This window comes from Phocoena phocoena, chromosome 20, assembly GCF_963924675.1.
Source record: "Phocoena phocoena chromosome 20, mPhoPho1.1, whole genome shotgun sequence".
In the NCBI taxonomy this organism is placed as follows: Eukaryota; Metazoa; Chordata; class Mammalia; order Artiodactyla; family Phocoenidae; genus Phocoena; species Phocoena phocoena.
In genome coordinates this window covers 15,613,074-15,633,291 of record NC_089238.1, presented here as the reverse complement: position 1 = coordinate 15,633,291, position 20,218 = coordinate 15,613,074, and the positions used below count along the sequence as shown (strand labels likewise).

The 20,218-nt window shown below is 53.7% G+C and overlaps 3 protein-coding genes across 6 annotated transcripts; 1 reads left to right on the top strand and 2 right to left on the bottom strand.

Annotated features, from left to right (window-relative positions):
• Positions 1-2,862: 2,862 nt before the first annotated feature.
• On the bottom strand, positions 2,863-10,898 carry NFKBID (NFKB inhibitor delta). The gene is made up of 14 exons (XM_065898340.1): positions 10,853-10,898; positions 10,299-10,389; positions 10,062-10,162; positions 8,319-8,419; positions 8,062-8,122; positions 7,450-7,667; positions 7,002-7,147; positions 6,814-6,919; positions 6,549-6,695; positions 6,380-6,431; positions 6,147-6,295; positions 4,063-4,179; positions 3,610-3,774; positions 2,863-2,916 (listed from the first exon to the last, which is right to left on the bottom strand). The coding sequence occupies exons 1-14, from the start codon at positions 10,896-10,898 to the stop codon at positions 2,863-2,865; spliced, it is 1,554 nt and encodes a 517-aa protein (XP_065754412.1).
• Positions 10,899-11,504: 606 nt separating this feature from the next.
• On the top strand, positions 11,505-12,951 carry HCST (hematopoietic cell signal transducer). Its single transcript, XM_065899469.1, has 4 exons — positions 11,505-11,612; positions 12,007-12,030; positions 12,446-12,577; positions 12,803-12,951. The coding sequence occupies exons 1-4, from the start codon at positions 11,570-11,572 to the stop codon at positions 12,841-12,843; spliced, it is 240 nt and encodes a 79-aa protein (XP_065755541.1). The 5' UTR covers positions 11,505-11,569; the 3' UTR covers positions 12,844-12,951.
• Positions 12,952-13,092: 141 nt separating this feature from the next.
• Positions 13,093-16,166, bottom strand: TYROBP (transmembrane immune signaling adaptor TYROBP). 4 transcript variants are annotated; one of them, XM_065899459.1, is made up of 5 exons: positions 16,046-16,166; positions 15,638-15,664; positions 15,346-15,480; positions 15,122-15,165; positions 13,093-13,319 (listed from the first exon to the last, which is right to left on the bottom strand). In XM_065899459.1, exons 1-5 carry the CDS (start codon positions 16,095-16,097, stop codon positions 13,260-13,262), a joined length of 318 nt encoding a protein of 105 aa, XP_065755531.1. In that variant the 5' UTR covers positions 16,098-16,166; the 3' UTR covers positions 13,093-13,259. The 4 variants fall into 4 exon arrangements, with proteins under 4 accessions (XP_065755531.1, XP_065755530.1, XP_065755532.1 ...); XM_065899458.1 differs by having other exon boundaries at positions 15,122-15,168; positions 16,046-16,136; XM_065899460.1 differs by lacking the exon at positions 15,638-15,664 and having other exon boundaries at positions 13,260-13,319; positions 15,122-15,168; positions 16,046-16,097.
• Between the last annotated feature and the right edge of the window lie 4,052 nt (positions 16,167-20,218).

Sequence of the window (20,218 nt, the reverse complement as noted above, 5' to 3'; positions counted from 1 at the left end):
TACGCTCAGTGCATGATTCCCTAATAATATTTGCATTTTAATGGCAATACTTAGAGTAATTAGTTTAAAAACACCGTTTTTATTGAAATTCCAGCAGGAAAAATAACTTTACTATTGCTCATTTGATGCTCTTGTGCCCCTAAACCACTCTTCTTTTCCCCCTGAATACGATTTAATTCTTCTTTCAGTAAAGCAAAGTTTCCTAGAGACTTGTTATCACGTTAGTGGTGTGTGTGTGTGTGTGTGTGTGTGTGTGTGTGTGCGTGTGTGCGCGCTGATACATATCGGGAAACACATCTTATATGTCAACAGAATCTAAGATGCCATCAAAAATAAGAAATACCGGACTTCCCTGGTGGCGCAGTCGTTGAGAGTCCGCCTGCCGATGCAGGGGACACGGGTTCGTGCCCCGGTCCGGGAAGATCCCACATGCCGCAGAGCGGCTGGGCCCGTGAGCCATGGCCGCTGAGCCTGCGCGTCCGGAACCTGTGCTCCGCAACGGGAGAGGCCACAGCAGTGAGAGGCCCGCGTACCGCAAAAAAAAAAATAATAATAAGAAATACCATTATTTTATGTACCACAAGGAAAACTACGCAGACATTAAACTATGCCACCTAATTGTAAGATGAATTCCAATTAAGTTCTTCCTAGAATTAATGAAATACAACATACTATTATGAATTTCTCATGGGTCAGCTGCCACTATGTGAGTACCACAGAAGAGCACACTCATGCTGGTCCAAGGCGGCTGCTGTGGGAGACTTGTGCCAGCACCACCAGTAATTCCACCTCCCAGTATTCTCGTTCTAGTGCAGTACCTTCCTCCCCACTAACTCTGGGCTTGGCCACATGGCTGACTTTGACCAATGGGGTATCAGCAGACATGATGCAAGCAGGGGCTTTTTCCCTTGGAATATTCCCTCTTGGAGCTACTGCATGAGGAGATTCTCCTACCCTCCTGGAGGGACCACTGGGAGAGGGATGCTCGGCTCACTCTCAGAAGTTCCAGCCATCTCAGCTGAGCTATCAGACACGTGAGTGCTGTTGTCTAGGCCAATCGGGCCTCCAGCTGACTGCAGCCACGTGTGTGACCAAAGCAAGATAGTGGAACTGCCCAGCTCAGCCCAGCCCAGATCGCAGAATCATGAACAAAATAAGTGGTGCTGGACTTCCCTGGTGGTGCAGTGGTTAAGAATCCGCCTGCCAATGTAGGGGACACGGGTTTGAGCCCTGGTCCTGGAAGATCCCACAGGCCGCGGAGCAACTAAGCCCATGCGCCACAACTACTGAGCCTGCGCTCTAGAGCCCACGAGCCACAACTACTGAAGCCCGGGTGCCACAACTACGAAAGCTTGCATGCCTAGAGCCTGTGCTCCGCAACAAAGAGAAGCCACCACAAAGAAGCCTGCGCACCACAGTGAAGGGTAGCCCCCGCTCGCCACAACTAGAGAAGGACTGCTCTCAGCAACGAAGACCCTATGCAGCCAAAGATAAATAAATAAATTTATCAAAAAACGAAAGTGGTGGTTGTTTTAAGCCTTAAGTTTTGGGGTAGAGACTCTGGCATATGCCCTGAAGTGTGCTTGGTTTGTTGTCCGTGAGAGGCTCCAAGCAGTGGGGGCTACTGTGCGTCAGAGGGCTTTCTGGAGCGACGAGACTGGGACGGAGGACAGAGCAGAGGCTGTGGGACAGAGGTACAAGGGGGCATTGTGGAGGTCTTCCGTCTTTCGTTTGGGTTTCTCTGGAAGCAGAGGTTGAGGCAAGGATTTGAGGACAAGATTACCTGCAAGGAGTAGAGAACATTGATAGGGGAGCAGGAAGGGACCCAGAAAAGGGAAAGCTGCCAAGAAAGGGTACGTTATCAAGCCAGAACCATGGTGGAGAACCGGAGCTTCGTTCCACTGGGGAGCTTTGAGAGCCCGTGTAGAACACACACTTCCCAGTTATCCCCACGGAGGCAGGGGACCTGGAGCATTTACATACCATCTCCCTTCAGTCAGTCACTGGTTGAGAGCTGTTGGAGTGGGAAGAGGCATGATCCTCCTGGCATGGAAGTCTTACCACACTCATACCCAGGGCAAAGCGGGCACCAGTGGTCTGAGAATGCCCATAGGCAGAGTCACGTGCCGGCCCTGGCAGTTAGACCACCAGGTGTTGACAGGGTGAGGGGGACAGGATAGGGACTTGGCACCCGCCGTGTCTGCTACAACCCCCCACCCAGACACATCCACCCAAACACGGCTCCTCAGCCGCTTCCCTGCACAATGATTAGAGATTAGACAGTAACGGTTCTAGTCCAAACTGAGTTTAATCAAGAGTTTCAGATAGGGGAGGGATTCACTAGAAATACTGAGGTCTGGGTCAGGGGCCTGGTTGTGTTCTGACTTAAAGCAGTAGGACCTAGGGGACTATGATCGAGAGTCCTTCCTATGTCTCAGGGTTAAGGACCTGAAGGGGGTGGGTCCTGGGGAGGTCAGGGGTCATCTTAGGAGCTCTACTAGGATGGTACTGGAAGCTCTTTTGGCGTACTCCAAGTACCATATAGGGGAGTTACATCTGGACCCCAAAAGATCCTGGTGGGGAAAGGGTTGGGGGTCCAGTGTGTTTCACAGAAACAATCAAGGGGCCTCGATTTCACAGAAATCATCAAGGGGGCTCCTTGTGGGTGGAGGAAGGGTATCACACCACCCCAAATATTGGGGACTGTTTACCCACCAACAGCCATTTTGGGGTTTTAATGTAAGACCCCGATGGCAGGACATTATGCACATACATTATCACGGATTTGCAACATTAGCATACGCTGGCTGTCCCACAGGACGGTGGGGACTGGAAAATCAGTCCAGGTTCTGGGTTTGAGTCCTAAGAGGACAGGCCTGGGGGTGCCACACGGCTCCTCTTCAGTAGCTGCCGGAGCTGTGGACAAGACAAGATGGGGGAGACGCTTGAGAGGTTGCAAGGAGAACAGGCACACCCTGTTGGGGTGTGAAGTTGGGGGCCAGAGAGAAGTGAGTAGGGTCAGTTGGGTTTGAAGGTCAGAGGTTCTGAGTCAAGATGCGGGGCTGGGGATGAAGGCTCATTCACACAATGAATCAAGGCTCCTGAGCAAAGGTGTTGCTGGCTGGGCGTTGCCACCTTGGGATTAGCATTGAGGACTGGGAGTCAAAGGGGAGAAGCAAGGGGCCAGAGTCACATTTGGGGGTCAGAAGTCCCACTCTGAGGTCAGGACTAAAAGTCAGGGGGCTGGAGGTCATGCTTGGGGATCAGAGGTCACAACTTGAGGTCAGGATACAGGGTTGAAAGTAGAGGTCAGGAGGAGTCACCATTATCAGGCAAGGGAGCAAACACTGAGGTCCAGGGTCATTTTTTTTTTTTTTTTTTTGGCCGTGCCACATGGCATGTGAGATCTTAAGTTCCCCAACCGGGGATGGAACCCATGCCCCCCGCAGTGGAAGCGTGGAGTCTTAACCGCTGGACAGCCAGGGAAGTCCCTCAAGGTCACATTTTGAAGTCAGGGTTGGATAAGGGTCAAGGTCACCTTCTGAGATTACAATCAGGAATGCTGGGGTCGGGGGTGCACCCTGCAGTCAGGGCGGGCTCAGTGCTCACCCCCTCAGGGCCCAGCCCGGGCCGTAGCAGGTGGACAGGCTGCTCATTCTCCAGGTTGCGCAACGTTGGATCCGCCCCAGCTGCCAGCAGGCGCCGCACAATGGCCTCCTGGGCCGGCCCAGGGGGCAGGGCGGCCGCCATGTGGAGGGCTGTGTTCCCATGGGCCTGGGGACGGTGAGGGGGGGTCTACTGAAGACGCAGGCTCAGCTGGCCTGGGCCCTCGATGGCGCGTTTCATATTCCGTCACACCCAGGTCCCACATGTCCCTCCTCACATCCCCCAGAAGCCCCCTCCAGGGCCACATTCCACACACCCCTCTAGGCCCTACACGTGCCCCGTCCACGACCCACACAGCAGCCCCTCCCCAGACACAGCCCGTGGGACTCCCAACATCCCCCTGCCCGCTCTCTGCCACGTCTCACCCAATCTGCACATTCCAGCCTAGGCCCCTACCTTCATGTTGACAAAGGCCCGCAGGTCTCCCCGTGGCAGCGCCAGCAGCAGCTGAACCAGGGTCGGGTTGGCAGCCTGCACAGCCAAGTGCAGAACCGTCTTGTTGCTCTTGATCTCCTGTGAGGAGGGGAACGACAGAGGTCAGGCCAGTCCTCACACCCAAGCCTCCACCCATGGAACCCAAGAGCCTTTAGACACCCTGTCTCTCTTTTTCAAGCACCCAGGAGTGCCTTATTCAGTTGTACGTGCTGTGCACTCTACAGGAATACCAGATTTAAGGGGGTGCCATTCACATCATACACATCACCGAACGGTACATCTATTAAGACAATTTTCCAGCCCAAGTATCTTTGAGAAAAAGATTTCTTTTCTATTCCTCCAAAGGAGCTCTCTGGACTAGCAGCTGCCCTGGCCAGCCCACATTCTATTAAACACAGTAAAATGCGCCCACATCCCACATGGACTGTATTTTATCTATAAAGATGGGAACTGAGCAGCATTAATCAGTGGCCTATCTAAGCCTGTATCTACTTCCATCCTGAACTGTTCTCTTTTTTTTTTTTTTTTTGCGGTACATGGGCCTCTCACTGTTGTGGCCTCTCCCGTTGCGGAGCACAGGCTCCGGACACGCAGGCTCAGCGGCCACGGCTCACAGGCCCAGCCGCTCCGCGGCACATGGGATCCTCCCAGACCGGGGCACGAACCCGTGTCCCCTGCATCGGCAGGCGGACCCTCAACCACTGCACCACCAGGGAAGCCCCTCTCTTCATATTTTGAAGCAAGTAAAGACATTTTCCACAATGAAACTTTACTATGTGCCTTTAAAGAATTTGTAATGATAATAAACATTAAAAATTGTGTGTTTAGACATAGAAAATAAACTTATGGTTACCAAAGGGGAAAGGGGATGGGGGAGGATAAATTAGGAGTTTGGGATTAGCAGATACAAACTACTACATGTAAAACAGATAAACAACAAGGTCTTACTGTATAGCACAGGGAACTAGATTCAATATCCTGTAATAATCCATAAAGGAAAAGAATATGAAAAAGAATATGTGTATATGTGTACAACTGAATCACTCTGCTGTACACCAGAAACCAACACAACACTGTAAATCAACTATTCTTCAATTTTAAAAAGAGTTGTGAGTTTATATAGGGCAAAACAACCTAGCTGGCTCTATCAAAAAAATTATGAAGAGAAAGCTCTAAAGGAGGGGTAGCTCTAAATTAAGAGTTTAAAAGGACGTTATCACTGCAATGTGTGGGCTTTATTTGAATCCTAGGGTTTTTTTTGTTTTTTTTTTTAATGAAAAAAATAAATGTATGTCACTTTAAAGCCAAATAAAAATTTGAACACAGGATATTTGATATTATGAGACTTTTAATTTTTTTAAAAGTAGAATAAAGGTACTGAGGTTAACGAGAGTTCTTGTCTTCTAAAGACAAATATTTATGGGTAAAACTATAAGCTTGGATTTGCTTCAAAATAATACAGGAGAAGTGGATGGGAAAGGACTGGCTATGAGTTGCTGGTTATTTATGTTGGCTACATGGAGTTCATTATACTATTTTCTTTACTTTATCTATGTTCAAAGTTCTTGAACTAAAATGTAAAAATCCAAAACAATGAGTAGATGTTTGATTCTCTCAGCCAGCCTTTGAAGGAGCCACTGTCAGGAAGGAGGAAACTATATGTATTCACAGCTGGATTCTGGGGTCAGGCCACCTGGGCTCAAATCCCCTCTCTGACACTCACAAGGCAAAGTCCTTGAGCCTCAGTTTCCTTATCAGTGAAAGAGAGAAAGTAATAATAGTATACACATCAAAGTGTGTTTGTGAGGATTCAATCAGCTAATCCATGAAACAGTGTTTGATGAATAGTAAGTGCTTGGTAAATACAAGTTAAGATCAGTAATATTACTCCCAGTTGACAACTGGGGCACAGAGAAGTGAAGTCGCATGTTCAAGGTCACACAGCTGGGAAGAGGCAAGTCAGAATTTGTTTCGAGCCTCTGGATAGCCAGGCGCCCCCATCCCACATGCCCTCCTGGAGGCCAGCTGCCCACTGCCCAGCTCACCTGGCTGGTATGATCAGCGCCCACGTGCAGCAACATCTTGACGCAAGCCAGCCTGTCTTGGGCCTGGGTACTCAGTACTGGGGGATATAGGTCGGGTGGGTGCATAGCAACGTTGAGGGCCAGGATGGCTGTGTGGAGAGGGGTGAGGCCTGCAGAGTAGAGACAGTGAAGACTCTACATCTGGAGCACCGACCCCACCCAGCCCCACCCACCCTGCCCACCACCCAACTTACCCTCGAAGTCTCTGGCTTCGATGTCAACTCGAACCCCTGAGTTAATCACAGCCTGGGAGGAGGAGGAGGTAGAGAGCTGGATTAGGGTCTCCCCAGGCCTCCTAGCCCTGAAAGCCAGGATCTAGGCAATCAGTCCATCCCATTCATCCCACCTGCCAGGTGAACATACCGAGAGAACTCTTGGGAGCCCATATGTAGCGGCCACGTGTAAGACAGAACGCCCTTGATGGTCAGTGGCGTTGGGCTCCGCTCCCAGGTTCAGTAGATCCTCCACAATCAGGGGCTGGTTGGCAGCAGCAGCCACCAGAAGAGGGGTCTGCAGGAGTCAGGAAAGGTCAGTCTGGGCCCCCAGCCCCCTCCCCTCTGAAAACCAGGAATCCAGGCCTCCAGACCCTCTGCCCTCAGATCCAGGAGTCCAGGCCCTCAGCCCTCACCTTGCCCTTATGCTCACGAATGTCCAGATGTCTGTAGGCTTGGAGCATCTCAGCTGCGGCGTATGCGGCCCAGCGCAACCCTCGAGCCGCAAACAGGTGCAGGAGCCTGAGGATAGGTGGAAGGAAGCAATGAGCACAGCACCCCAGCTAAGCAGGAGAGCCTGCAGACTCCATTCCCCTATACTCACGTATCTCCCTCCTCATCCTGGGCCAGCAGCTTTTGTGGCCCCAAAGCCAGCATGTGAGCACGGGCAGCGTCCAGGGATGGTCCGTTGACCACAGGAGGCAACTGTGGGGGTCCTGAAGGGAGTCCAGAACTTCTCCAGGATCCTGCCTGTGGCAGGGGAGGTTCTACATAGAGCCGAGTATCCAGGGGGTCCTGAAGGGTACAGGTGATGGGGAGAGCCAGTCAGCTGAGAATTCCCTCTTTCTACCACACACACATACACATACAGAGTGCCAGGCAGAGTGGCTGGGCGTCCCATCTGTGCCAAGTGACCTTGGACCTTTGGGCCTCAGTTTTGCCCATCTAAGGAATGGGATCCTAATCCAACCCCAGACATCTCAGAATGCTGCATAAGGGCAACTGGGAATCTTAGGAGCCCTTCAGCACCCAGTTCCCATTCTGTATCTCACCTCCATCCCCAGGGGAAATGAACACGGCCGCCCTGGGTCCGAGTGTGAGTAGAAGTCAGGAGTCAGGAAACCTTCAGCAGCAGAAGCAGGGTAAGAGTAGGGCCTGTCCGTGTAGGCAGCATGCGTGTTGGGGTCCCAGTCTGGAAAGCCCATGGGGGGTGCCAGGCTGCCAAGTCCAGAACCCACAGTCTCCTGGTGTGCTGGGAAGTGAGTATGGCCTGCATGTGAGAGGAGGAGCAGAGGCAGGCCTGGTTACCAGAGTTAGGGAAGTCACAGCCCAGACAGGACCTGTGTGAGGGCCTGGAGTCCTCAAGGTACTGAAAGCTAGTACTTCTGGGGCACCAAGGAGCTGGAAGCTTGGACTTATGGGACCTAAATGCCTGGGACACTGAGGGGTTGAGGGCCTAGATTCCAGGCTGGGAGCCTGGGCCCCTGAAGGACTATGTGCATAGACTACTGGGCTCCAGAGAATCTGGCTCTACTCTGCGGGTCTCAGCAAGAATGAGGGTCTAACTCCTAAGTTCCTGAAAGTTCTAAGAGCTGGGATGTTTGAGTCCCTGAGGGAAGCTGGGGCTAGGAGCTGAGGGAACCAGGTTGAGTTTCCAGACTTACCAGCTTCACCCTCATTCACAGGTGGGGTCAGGGGCTGGGCCAGGGGAGCCAGGAACTGTCCCTGTAGAGGCATAAGCAAAAAGAAACAAGGGTGAATTTATCTGGCAGATTCCTCAGCATCCATTCCCCACCTACAGGGCATCTAAGTCAGGACTACGTCTCTCATCAGCCCTGAGGGCCCAGCAAGGCAGCAAGTCCTTGCCCAACAGAACATGGCCTCACGGGAGTTGTAGTTTACAGCGCTTCATGGGCCTCACCGGTAGCCCGCCAGCGTCAGGCTGCTGCTGGCGGCGCCTTTGTTCTTCTAGGAGCTTCTTCACCGTCTGTGATGGGCAGTGGCTGCGCTCGTTCCGGCTCACTGCGGGGTGAAGAGGGAGGGAAGTTATCAGGGGTCCTTACGTCACCCAAGTGCGCCGGGGAGTGGATCTGAGCGCCCTCTTCGCCCTCCCGCGCGGAAAAACTGGCACACTGATGCCGCCTGAGAACTCCAAAGCCAATCTAAGATTTCGGGTGCGGCGCCGCCTCCGCGGTTTCCTTCCTTTTGCTCCGCATTTTCCCCTCTGACCCAACTTTCCGCCAGCGTCGTGGAAACTGAGGAAGGAGGTGGAGGGCGCTCTCTGCAGCCCCCTTCCCTCTGCCTAACACTTCCGTGAAAAATCCCACCCCACCCCCAGATCTCCCAGTTCTGAGGGATTCGGGGCGTCGCCGGGCATCACTCCCCAGAGACGCACATCCAGGTTCCCAATATCTCTCTGCCCTAGAAGCTGCCCTGATACTTTTTCCTCGGGATACCAGGCATCCGAGTCCCCAGCCCCTCTCCCTGAGGAACCACGAAGTCACTAGCCCCCTAGCTCATTAGGAATCCAAAGGTTCAGACCTCGCCCCCCTCTTCAGACCCAGAAGTCCAAGCCCCACCTCACGGGAGTCTGGGAGACTCGCATACCCTTCCCCAGGACCCAGGAGTCCGGGCCCTCAGCCTACTCCCCTCTAGGACCTGGTAATCCCAGTTTCCAGACTCCTTGTTCGCACGATGCAAGAAGGCCAGGCCCTCAGCCCTCACCCTTCCGAGCCCCGCTCGAGCATAGGAAGGGTTAAGCGCCGGAGGGCGGACTCGGAAACCGCCCAGACGCGACGCGCTGACGTCACGTCGCTCACGCAAGGGAATCTTCCATCTCCTTTTTCCTCTCCGCCCGGCGACCCAGGTGTCCCGCTCCGAGACGCGATGCGTGGCCAAGCGTGGCGCTCGTGGAATCCCCGCACAAGGGAAATTCCTGCTCAGCCCGGGGACCCGGGCCGGGTGGCGACTCGGGAAATCCCAGGGTGGGGCAGGGTCACGGCCAGAGTGCATTCCTGCGGCCAAACTCCGGACCTTGCCCACCCAGACCTTGGCTGATTTCAAACAACGCCCCCAAGGACTCGATCCAGCCTTTTTCTACAGCATGGAGTCCGGGTCCCCAGCCCCCTCCTCCCAGGACCCAGGCAGGAGTCGGGGCTCCCAGCGCTTTCATTCCCGGGACCTAGGATTCAGGATCAACAGTCCTTTACCCCACCCCACGCCCCCCCCCCCCCCACCCCGGGACTCAAGAGTCCAGAATCCCAGCCGCTCCGGGATCACGACCCAGGAGTCTGGACCCTCCGCCCCCTCCAAACACCGGGTACCCTCACTCTCAGCTTCACCCCTCACTCTTTTTTTTTTTTTTGCAGTACGCGGGCCTCTCACTGTTGTGGCCTCTCCTGTTGCGGAGCACAGGCTCCGGACGCGCAGGCTCAGCGGCCATGGCTCACGGGCCCAGCCGCTCCGCGGCATGTGGGATCTTCCCGTACCGGGAAGAATCCGTGTCCCCTGCATCGGCAGGCGGACTCTCAATCACTGCGCCATCAGGGAAGCCCACACCCCTCACTCTTGATGCTCCAGCTCCGTCCCTCAGAGCCTCAAGAGTCCGTCCCACAGCCCCTCTCTTAGGGGCCGAGCGTGCCTCACCTCCCCGCCCCTCCATTACCTCGGGGATTCCGTGGTGCGGATTGTGGGGCCCCAGGGCCCCGGCCTCGGCGCTGCGCCAGCCTCGCTGTTTCCCCGCGGAGCCGCCGCCGGGTCCCCGATCTTGGGTCGGGTCCCCCCGCGACTTTTTAAACTGAGGTTCTGGCACCGCCCAGTCGTGGGGCGGGCCCCGCCCACAAGCCCGGGAGTCCCCGCGTTGCGCTCGAGCAAACTTGGTGTCTAAATGGGCGCGGCTGACTTTAAGAGCCCGACTCCTAAGTCTCCCCGGAAACAGGGATTGGGAACCCCGTGTTTGGTCTGAGGGAGAAGGGGCCTGAGGTAGCGGACTCCTGAAAGAGGAGGGAACTGGGGACCTGGATTTTGTCCAGGGGTTGTTGGAGGCCTTGACTCCCAGGCCCTGGGCTGGCCGAGGGGCGGGTGGGGGGACGCTGCCAGTATTATTGGATCCCGAGAGAGAAGGGGGCTGGGGTTCAGAACTCCCTGGTCTCTAGGGAAGAAAGGTCTGTAGGTAAGAGGGATATAGGTGAACTCAAATTTACCCCCTTCCACACATCACCTTTCTCAGAGGCCAGTTCTCATTATTCATTCATCATTAAAAATAATTACTGCAAGGGAGGTACTTTGCTGGGTGCTGTGGTATAGCTGTGAACTAAGCGGGCAGGAATTCCCAACCCTCAAGCCAACTGACATTCCAGTGGGAGGCTCGTTCTCAGTTCCCATCTTGGTGACCATGTAAATCATATTTCTCCCCTGCCCTCAAGACTCTATGCTCTCCTGGTTCTCCTCCCTCACTTGCTGCTCCTTCCGTTTTACTGGCTGCTTCCTCCTCTTCACCCATTCTCGGTGTTGGGAGGAGGTGTTGTTGCTCCTCTGTCTGTACTCACTTCCTTGATGATCTCATCCAGTCTCATGGCTTTAAATACCATCCATAAGCCAGCAATCCCCAAATTTACATCTCCAGACCAGACTTACCACCTGAACTCAAAGAGGCAGCTGTGGTCATTCAGCTTCTCCACAGGGTGATCTATCAGGCATTTCCAACCCAGTTTGCCCAAACCTTGGCACTCTCCCCCCTAAGCCTGCTTCCCCTCTTTCTCCATCCTGTCAAAGGATGCTCTGTCTTCTCAGTTGCTTAGGCCAGAAGCTTTGGTCATCCTGGACCCCTCTCTCTCATGCACACTCATATCCACTCCATCAGCAAGTTCTGTTGGCTCTACCTTCAAAATCTTTCCAGGATCTCCCCAGTGCCCACACCCTGGTCCACCTGTCATGTCCCACCTGGACGATCACAGCAGCCTCCCTGATCTCTCTAACCCTCCCCCTAGTTTGTCCCTAAAGGCTGTCAGAGAGATCCATCACCTCTCCCCCTCCCACACACACACAGGAAGCAGGTGGCCCTGCCACCAGCAGAGTGACATCCGCTATTGCTGCCTCTCTACTCCCCATTGTTCCTCAGGACTTCTCTGGACCAAAACCCTTTGACAGACCTCTTCCAGCCCCGGGCCCACCATGGTTCCTGCAGGCAACATCCTGTTCCTGCTTTTGCTCCCAAGTGAAGCCAGTGGTTATGGGGGCTGTTAGGCAGAGTTTTGTGAAAGGAGTGGCTTGGGGTGGCATCTGAAGGGAGGGGTGCTGAGGATGGGTCCTTCTCCCAGTGCCCTTTCCCTTCCAGAGAGAGACTTCTGGGCCTGGTTCTTTGCGGAGGGAAGCTGAGTTTGGATGGCTGCTGTTCGTCCCCTTCTCACCGCTGGGTGAGATTTGCTGTGAGGTGAGATTTCTGATTTCCTGTCTCCCTCTGTGTCTCTGGGTGCTTCCCTCCCATTGGGTGCCTCTTTCTTATTTGACCTCTCCCGAGTGGAGGCTACTTCTCAGGACATCACCTTTCCCTGCACCCTGTTTTGAGAACCACCTCTCCCCACTGATCTACCTTCCCTCTCCTTCCTCAGTGGCTGCAGCTCAGACGACCCCAGGTGAGAAGTCAACACCCTGTCCCCTTTGCAGCACCGCTTCAGGTCCTGCTTCCATCCCTGAAGTGTGGCCTGTGGGTCCTGGATCTCACCTCACATCCCTGAATCAGAGCCCCCAGAGGATCTGCAGCCCTCTCTAGGTCCCCATCTCACTGTCCTCATCACCAAACTGAAGGCCCAGGGACTCGGCCATCCGCCAGCCTGTCTTCAGGAGTACTTACTATGCCCAAAGCACAGTCCTGGGAGCCCTGGGACAGCCCCCAGCCTCTCTCTGGATCTCCCTCTCCCCTTTCATTCCCCAGGGAATCTGGGACACCCACCTCCAAAGGGACTTCCTCTGACCCATATGCCCAAAGCCCAGGCCCAAGTGTCTGGAACCCCCCTCAGCTGCCTTCTATCTTGGCTCCCACCCCTTCAGGTTCCTGTTCTGGATGTGGGCCCCTCTCCCTGCCACTCCTGGCGGGCCTCGTGGCTGCAGATGCGGTCGTGTCATTGCTAATCGTGGTGGTGTTGTTTGTGTGTGTGCGCCCACGCAGCAGGCCCACCCAAGGTGAGGGCAGGGACAGAGCTGGGCCTGAAGAGGCATGGTGTCCCTAGGGAGGGGGTCCCCAGGGCGGGCGCCCCCGGGCAAGCCCTTGAGGCTCTGGGGAAACCCTGGGGGCGGTGCTTAGGGGAACTCCTGAGGAAACCCCTGAGGCAGGGGGTCCCCAAGGAAGTGGAGATGTGGGTGGAAGGTGGGTGGTCAGGCCTCGTGCTTTCTCTCCCCCACCCCCAGAAGATGGCAAAATCTACATCAACATGCCTGGCAGGGGCTGACTCCCCAGTAACTGCCACACAGGACTTCTGAGCCTGTCATCCTGGATTGTGTGTGGCGGCACAGGAAATCCAGCCTTCTTCTGGGCTGGAATAAAGCAATTGAAATACTTCTTGTTCTGATTCTTTCTCAGACAACCCAGGTTCCCCAAAGGCTCCCTCTCATTTAGCTGTTTCTGGGTCCTTGATCCACCTAGAACCCCGCATATCCCCATCCCGTCAGCCCAGGGATCTGGAATAACTCAACATTGTGTGCTCCATGTTTATTTGGGGGCAGTAGTGGGGAGAGGTCTGATGTGTCATTGTGGACACTCTGTGGATCTGTATCTTGGTGGGAGTAGAAATAGAGTGCTGGGCAGGCATCAGGAATGATTGGATCCAGGCATCAGGTTGTTGACTGCCCTGGTCTGGGCTCATTTTTAATATGGCCTCTGTGTGTTGAGGTTGCTGTAGACATCTGTCCTCTGGCCTTGGAGCTCCTAAAGGGATGGACAGGGTGTGGACCATCAGCGAAGGGGGTCCACCAAATAAACTGAAAATAAAATCTAGCCTCCTCCCAGGGGCCTGCAAGGCCCCTGGCAGCTTCTTCAACCTTGTAGCCATGAAAGAGATCTGGACTTCATTCAAGTGCCTTCAATGTTCCCCCTTCTCCTCTGCCTCATTGTTATGCCCCAGCCAAGGGGCCTTTATGTGTGTGCTGTTCACTCTGCCTGAAACATTGGTCCCCTAGATATTCCCATGGGTAGTTCCTTCTCACCCTTCAAGTCTCAGCTCACGTCACTTTCTCATAGAAGCATTTCTTGATTTCCCCATCCATAGTTTCTTCCCCACACACTCGAGTCACTCACTGTCACATCAACCTACTTTATTTCCTTCATGTTGCCTCCCCAAATGATCTTATCTGTTAATCTGCTTCAAGTCTGTCTCCCCAGGACTTCCCTGGTGGCGCAGTGGTTAGGAATCCGCCTACCAATGCAGGGGACACGGGTTCCAGCCCTGGTCCAGGAAGATCCCACATGCCACGGAGCAACTAAGCCCATGAGCCACAACTACTGAGCCTGTGCTCTAGAGCCCGCGAGCCACAACTACTGAGCCCACGTGCCACAACTACTGAAGCCTGCGCGCCTAGAGCCTGTGCTCTGCAACAAGAGAAGCCACCACAGTGAGAAGTCCGCACACCGCAATGAAGAGTAGCCCCCGCTCGCCGCAACTAGAGAAAGCCTGCGCGCAGCAACAAAGACCCAACGCAGCCAAAGATAAAAATTAATTAATTAATTAAAAAAAAAAAGTCTGTCTCCCCAACTAGGATGTGAGCTCTGCTGCTGTGTCTCCAACATCTAGCATATATAGGCCCTCAACAAATTCCACCAAAGGAATGAATAAACTGGGGCTTTGCCCTAAAATTTCACTGTCCCCCACCTCCCCCAGTAACTGGAAAGCCCCTTCAGTCCTCTGGACCTCACAGAGCCAAACTTGAGATTCTTATACTTTACAAAGAGACTTTTTATCCACAAGTGAGGCAAAGCAAAGTTGGCTGCAGACAAGTAAAACAGATTTCACAGAGCAGGGTTCACAATGGGGATGGGGTGGGGTTCTATGGCCCCAAGATGCAGGCCTCAGATAGAATCCCTGAAATCATATACAAATGCCCAGTCTGGAGTTCATCTTTCTGGAGAGGGTCTGTTTGGCTTCCATTAGATTCTCAGAGGAGGTCATGACCCCCTAAAGGGTTAAGAATGGCACGGACAGGAGGTGGGAGACGGAAAGATGACATTTGCATTATGGTTCTTAAGAAGGGTTTCAAGGATACTTGCACCGCCTCTAGATTATATGCACAATTTTGTATTTTTTGTGTGGATTTTTCTGAAGAGTCTCTGGCTTTCGTCAGTTTCTCAAAGGCTGCAGGGTCCCTCCCCCACAAATTCAGAGCTCCTCTCTTTAGAGTTACCAAACTAGGGTTGAATTATGTCCTCTGCCCTCATGAGGACTTCTCTGAGAAATCAGCCTGTCCTGGGCTGGGCTTTTGCAGAACAGTTCAGAGCCTGCCTTCTGGCTGAGACAAACTCTCCCTGTATTTCCCCTCCACGCATTTTAAGCTGTGCATAAGGTGGTGATTGATCATTGAAAGCAGTTTTGGATGTTTTGTCTTCAAGCGTTTGAGGAGCTGCTGAGAAAGTGGGCTTTAGGGCCTAGGTTCTGCAGGGGCTGGGGGAGGGGTATTTGGGACAGGACACCCTCAGCGCAGGAGTGAGGTGTGAGAAAGAAAAGCTGGTTTCCTCACCTGATAAGGCGACTCTGTCTCAGTGATGTGCTGTTTCCCGGTCACTGCTTGGGGGTGGGGAACAGCAGAGTTCAGAGACAGACGGGGTGAGAATTGGGACCATTTGGTTGCAAAAGCCGCCCTCCATCACCTCCTTTTGGGTGGACTGTGACTTGGGAACTTACCCCTCCCCGCCAGGGAAGTCCTCAGAGGGTCCCAGGCCATCCCCGGCCAGCTCCACTCACCCTCCGTGGGCCCTCGCCCCCGAGGGACCAGCCGACCCAGGGAGTACATGGCCAGGGCGATGAGGAGGGTCAGCACCAGGTCCCCCAGCACGATCCCTGCCAGCATGCCGGGGCTCACTGAGGAGCAGCTGCAGTCTGGGAACGTAAGTGGCACAGGAGTCAGAGACCAGTGGAAGCTGGGAATTGGGAGGTGGTGTCAGTCATCAGGGGGTGGTGTGGAGAGACTGGGGAAGGGACAGAGGTGGGGTGGTCTTTGGGAGGTAGGGAGGGAGATCGCAAGGTCTAGGCCTACCTGCGTGGGCCTGAACGAGGCTGAGACCTGAGGAGAGAAAAAGAAGGTAAACTGAGACACGTGACTATGACTGGGGGTTGGGCAGAGAAGCTGGGTAGGGTGGGTCCTAACAGGCAGTAGGCGCGGGTGGAGAGCCACGTCTGGTGGGACCTGCGGGCCGGCATCACGGCCACCGGACTGTGTTACTTCTACATCGATGTGTCCTGTTGCAACACCCTCAGAATCCCCTCCCTCTGCTTCTCCCAGAGGCCAGATCTTGTGGGGCACAGGCTCTGGGAGAGACCCATAGGGTTTTGGGTGCCAGGGATCTGCTCCGGTATCAACCCCCACCCTTTGGTTCTCTCTTTCCGCCCTGTTCCCTTTCCTGGCCAGAGCTGAGCCCAAGAGCTGCCAAAGCCCCCAACTCACCACCCACAGTCAGGAGAGACAGAAGCCTGTTGGAAGGTCCAAGGCCCCCCATGATGCAGGCGACGCTGCTAGACACCACAGTCCAAGGCGGGTGGGATGTGACGTAGTGTCCAACCAAGGAAAGGAGGAAGTCTGAGGTGGGTGGTGGCAGGAGGGAGGAGGGGACAATGGGGGAGGAGGAACGGAGATGGATACCACCAAAGAGTCAGGCCCAGACATCCCAGAGGGCCATGCTGCAGCCCCCAATGGCTGGAACGAAGGGCAAAAGATACATGTGTCAACTCGACCTCCATCCCTAGGCAGGGGTCAGACATCATTATAACAGGAGGGTCTGTGGCTGACTGTGATAGAAGCTATCTCTGCCTCTTCCTGGCTGGACAACCTTGAACAAGTCACTCAACCTCTCTGGGCCTCAGTTTCCTCATCTGTAAAATGAGGAGTAAAATAGTACCTACTTTATACTATTGTGGGGAATCAAATGAATTAATATTTCTAGAACAGGGTCTGACCCTTGTCAGCTTTTTACAAGAACCAGTTATAATTACTTGACAGTCAGAACCGTGTGATGTTCATAGGATATTAAAAGAGAGCCATCAGGATACGGGTACTAACGACGTGCAGGCACCCCGTCCCAAGTGTTCATGCGTTTAACCCCCAAGAACACTCTTCTGAGGGAGATGCTCTGATCCCCATTTTACAGAAAGATAAAGACACTTGCCCAAGGTGACACAGAACATAAAGGCAGAAATGGAACCCAGGACCCAAAGACAAATATTTGACCCTTAGAAAGAAAAAAGAACCAAGATGGAGGAAGAAGGAGAAAGTAGCGGGAAGGCAGAGAAAGAGGGAGAGGAATAGGCAGTGACACAGATGCACACAGCACAGATGCAGGACTGGGGCTTTGGGATGAGGCAGGTGGAGGAAACGTGGTAACACTGGGCCAGGTTAGGCTCCTCCCACCAAATGAGGAAGTGGCTGGAAGCGAGCACTGAGGGAGGCCACCCAGGAGATGACAAGGACTTCTAGCCCCAGCAGGAGATGAGCTGTGGCTGGGGAAGGAGGAACCTGAGGTTAGGGCCAGCAGCAGGAAGCCCCCCTCCCCTGTCCAGGCGGAACACCCACAGCTCCCCAGGGGGCCGGGCTCAGGAGAAAAAAGGGGAAACTGGATGCTGGTCATGGGACAGACGCTGAGTGGCCTGTTGCGGGGGCGTAGTATTCGAGTCTGGAAGAGGGCCAGGGCCGAGTCCCAGACAGCACTGGCTGCTAACGCCGCCACTGCCCAGGCCTGGCCGAGTTCCGCTGCAGAAGAATCAACACCCCACCATCACCACCACCACCACCAGGTCTGGAGGGAGTAGGTCCTGCAGGCCCTACTGGCACACCAGGCATCTCAAGGTGGCTAAAGCCCAGCAAGCCGGGGGGGCAGTCAGAGACCAGAGGAAGCTCTGAGCCAGGAGGGCTTTGATCTGACTCGGGTGTTCCCAGGGCTCCCTCTGGCTGGGGGTGGGGAGCAGACTGTGGGGGGCAGGGGCAGGAGCTGGGGGCCAGGCTGCTGCAATGATCCAGTTTCTTGTGAGGATTTTGTGAGGTCTGTTAGAATCAGGCTTCCTGGCACCCTGTATGTGCTCGATGAATGTTAATCTTTATCAACATCATTGCTGTTACTGTTATTAGTACTTCAAGTCTTCAGTTCTGGGCTCTCCTTGAGAAAAATCCTCCCTCTACCTCTCAGCCTCAGCCTCCTGATCTGATTCTTCCAACTCCAACCAGGCCCAGGCTGTCCCCAGTCTAACAGCCCCACACCCAGGCAGCACCTAGTCAGAACAGACGTGGCCACAGGGCTGGATCAGAGTCCTGGGGCTCCCCTTTGGTTGACGAGATGTGGGGAAGTCTGAGGTGTCCCAAGGGAGCCGACTGGGGTGGTGGTAGATATTTGTGGGATGTGGGATAGAGGCTCTTTACCAACCAAAAGTGAAGTATTTCAATATTTTAGCGACAGGTACAACTTTACTGGTGCAGACCCCAATACGCCAGCCTGGGCTGGTCTCCACTCCCTGGTCTCCATTCCACAGGAAAAGGAACAGGCTGAGACGGAGGGCAGCGCCCTCCTCTCCCAGAGCCAGACTCCAGGAAGCAGGGTTGCCCCCCTGGCCACCAGATCTGTTAGTGTCTCAGTCTCTCCTGGCAGCAGTCCAAGAGTTGGGGAAGGTCAAAGCTGACTTTCCCAGAAGGCAGGCTCTGTGCTGAGTCTGTGACAAGCTTGCCTCTGTGGAAGCTACAGTCCCTCCCCACTCTCCCTGCTTCCACTTTTGCCCCCTACAGTCCATCTTCCCCACACCAGCCAGAGGAAGCTTTCTGAAAAGTGAGACAAATAACCCACTTTTTTAAATGGCTGAAAGATTTGAACAGACACGTCACAAAACAAGAGATGTGACTGGCCGAATAGCATGTGAAAAAACGCTCAACATCATAAGTCATTAGGGAGATACAAACTAAAACCACAATGAAATACACACCTACTAGAATGACAAAAAAAAAATTTTTTAAGTATTTATTTATTTGGCTTCACCCGGTCTCAGCTGTGGCATGCAGGATCTAGTTCCCTGATCAGGGATCAAACCTGGGCCCCCTGCATTGGGAGTGTGGAGTCCCAAACACTGGACCACCAGGGAAGTCCCTAGAATGACAATAATTAAAAACACGGACCCTACCAAGTGTCAGCAGAGACGTGGAGCAATTGGAAATGTAAAATAGAACCTTGGAAAAGAGTTTGATAGTTTCTTATAAAGTTAAATAGTCACCTACGCATAGATCCAGCAATTCTGCAAAAGAAGGCATTTACCCGAGAGAAATAAAAACATATGTTCATATAAAGACCTGCCCATCTCTGTGTCCTCCCCTCGGGCCTCTTTTCACCTCACTTCCCCTACTCGAGTTACACTGGTCTTCTTGCTGTTTCTTGAATAAGTCAAACTCATTCTCACCTCAGGGCCTTTGTACCTGCTGTTCCCCCTGTCTGTGATACTTTTCCTGAAGTCTTTGAATAACTGACCCTTTCTCATCCTCCAGGTGTCAACCCAAATGCTACACACTCACAGAGTCCTCTCCTAGTCACCACTGCTCAAGTCACCTCCTACCAATTTCATTTTCTTCCTGTATTTGTCATGCCTGAAATTCTCTGACTTACGTATTCCTATTTCTACGGTCCGCCACTTCCTCTAGAATGGAAACTCCATAAGAAGAGGAATCTTTCTGTCTTGTTCACTGTTGTGTCCCCAGCACACATAGCAGATGCTCAATAAATATTCTTTGGCTCTTGGCCCTAATGACCACCAGTGGTAACAGGTTGTATTAAACATGGCTCCTCGGGCTTCCCTGGTGGGACAGTGGTTGAGAGTCCGCCTGCCGATGCAGGGGACATGGGTTCGTGCCCCGGTCCGGGAGGATCCCCCATGCCGCGGAGCGGCTGGACCCGTGAGCCACGGCCACTGGGCCTGCATGTCCGGAGCCTGTGCTCCGCAACGGGAGAGGTCACAACAGTGACAGGCCCGCGTACCGCAAAAAAAAAAGACTGGGACTTCCCTGGTAGCCCAGTGGGTAGGACTCCATGCCACGCTCCCAGTGCAGGGTCCCAGGTTCGATCCCTGGTCAGCGAACTAGATCCCACATGCATACTGCAACTAAGAAGTCCACATGCTGCAACTAGGACCCAGCACAGCCAAAATAAATAAATAAATATTAAAAAAACCAAAAAAGATCAAAAACCCAACTACCACTTCTGAGGTGTCAAGAGCAAAAGCAGGATACTGCACGTGGTCCCTGCACACAGCACCACCAAGTGGGTTGGCCAACCACCCAAGCCAACCCTCCGGGCCGGGACCCATGAACCCACCCCTACCCTCACCCAATTTAAGTTACCAGCTCACTCCCCTTCAGGAAGCTAGCAAGGGGAACTGTTACTTGTTTTTCCTCCTTCGTGCTGCAGCTCGAGTCCCAGTAGAGCCTTGCCTGAATTTCTCATCTGGCCTCTTATCAATTACTATTGATTAAGGAGTCCAAGAACCCTGGTTGGTTAGATAGATAGAGAGATAGATAGGGATATATAATATAGATATAGATATATATCCTGGGAAAGGGCAAAGATTGGCTCAACACAAATCATCTGCCCACCTC

Bases quoted from the DNA above. Each gene is read 5' to 3' on its own strand.
- NFKBID (XM_065898340.1), bottom strand. From the start codon at position 10,898: ATGGGTGAAGAGGAGGAAGCAGCCAGTAAAACGGAAGGAGCAGCAA. The intron at 7,668-8,061 runs GTAAGTCTGGAA...TCTCACATGCAG, and splicing joins TGTGAATGAGGGTGAAGCTG to GCCATACTCACTTCCCAGCA. The intron at 6,432-6,548 runs GTATGTTCACCT...TCCTCCTCCCAG, and splicing joins GGCTCCCAAGAGTTCTCTCG to GCTGTGATTAACTCAGGGGT.
- HCST (XM_065899469.1), top strand. From the start codon at position 11,570: ATGGTTCCTGCAGGCAACATCCTGTTCCTGCTTTTGCTCCCAA. The intron at 11,613-12,006 runs GTGAAGCCAGTG...CTCCTTCCTCAG, and splicing joins GTTCCTGCTTTTGCTCCCAA to TGGCTGCAGCTCAGACGACC. The intron at 12,578-12,802 runs GTGAGGGCAGGG...CCCCACCCCCAG, and splicing joins ACGCAGCAGGCCCACCCAAG to AAGATGGCAAAATCTACATC.
- TYROBP (XM_065899458.1), bottom strand. From the start codon at position 16,097: ATGGGGGGCCTTGGACCTTCCAACAGGCTTCTGTCTCTCCTGACTGTG. The intron at 15,481-15,637 runs GTAGGCCTAGAC...TTACGTTCCCAG, and splicing joins CCTCGTTCAGGCCCACGCAG to ACTGCAGCTGCTCCTCAGTG. The intron at 13,320-15,121 runs GTGAGGAAACCA...CCATCCCTTTAG, and splicing joins AGACAGAGTCGCCTTATCAG to GAGCTCCAAGGCCAGAGGAC.